This window comes from Aptenodytes forsteri, unplaced genomic scaffold (genome assembly GCF_000699145.1).
Source record: "Aptenodytes forsteri isolate BGI_AS27 unplaced genomic scaffold, ASM69914v1 Scaffold96, whole genome shotgun sequence".
In the NCBI taxonomy this organism is placed as follows: domain Eukaryota; kingdom Metazoa; phylum Chordata; class Aves; order Sphenisciformes; family Spheniscidae; genus Aptenodytes; species Aptenodytes forsteri.
The window spans coordinates 62,394-63,468 of NW_008795029.1; the positions used below are offsets into that span (position 1 = coordinate 62,394).

The 1,075-nt window shown below is 63.0% G+C and overlaps 1 protein-coding gene across 1 annotated transcript in view; it reads right to left on the bottom strand.

Moving 5' to 3' along the window:
• The window catches only part of FAM155A (family with sequence similarity 155 member A), a 965-nt gene extending 765 nt beyond the window's left edge, over nt 1–200 (bottom strand). The window contains exon 1 of the mRNA XM_009276138.1: nt 2–200. Coding sequence (XP_009274413.1) covers nt 2–200 — 199 coding nt within the window. The remainder of the gene's footprint in view (nt 1) is intronic.
• Nucleotides 201–1,075: the final 875 nt, after the last annotated feature.

Below are 1,075 nucleotides of genomic sequence, written 5' to 3' on the forward strand. Positions count from 1 at the left end.
GTCCCCGTGAATTTGGCCTCGGCGCAGAACCACAAGTGATCAGAGAGCAGGACTGTGAAAAACAAGAGCGATGCCAGGGACAGTCGCCATTTCTGAGCCCTCTCTGAATCCGTGAAGGGTTTCTCGTTCTCCCGGGGTGCGAACCAGATTTTTAAGCCGTCATCATACTGCCGACTGCACATCCAAGCACCCCTGGTCATATTTTGGGAACGCACAGCCCTGGCCGACTCCACCGTGAGGGCTCCTTTGCCAGTGTCACCACAATATGCATTGACTTAAAAGATTGGGGGGATTTTCTTGCCTGCCTTCCCTTCTCTTGCTCGCTCGCTCGCTCGCTCCCTCCCTCTTCCACTCTCCCCCCTCTCTCTTTCTCCCTCTTCTTTCTTTCCTCTTTTTCTTCCTCTGAGATACTGTTGGGTTTCGCCGGTGGCTCTGCCTTGGTCTCACCACACGAAGCAGCCCCAGTCCATCCAACGCGGAGTGCCGTGGAGAAGATAAGAGCAATAACGCAGAGAGAGGAGGAGGGAGAGGAGATGGTGGTGGTAGTGGTGATAGTTGGTGGTGGCGGGGCTGCGCGGCTGGTCCTTTCCCCCTCTCACCCAGGCATGGTCAGATCGCAGCTCCCCATCTCCCTCCTGAGAAAAGCCCGCTGCCCCCGGACAGCTGCATGCCGCGTCCCCCGCTGCCGACGGACGGCTCCGGGAGGGCTCCTCGCCTCCTCTTCCTCCCTGCCGCCGCCGCTGCTCCTCTTCCTCAGCCCCGAGCCGCGGCACAGATGCCTGCACCGCTGTCTCCGTCTCCTCTTTCTCCTCTCCCCCCTCCGCTCTAACTGGAGAGACGCTGCTGCAGGGCTCCCGGAGCGCTGCCGAGGATGCTGAAGAGGAGGAGGAGGAAGAGGAAGAGGAGGAGGAGGCTGCCGGGGCCGCCGCCGCCGCTGCTGGTGACAATGGGCTGCGGCTGCCGCCGCTGCTGCCGCCGGGCGCGGGGGCCCCGGGCGCACGGGGCGGAACTGCCTGGCTGGGGGCCCCCGATGGGCACAGGCATCTTGGGCCCCTGGGCTAAGTTGCCGCCATCT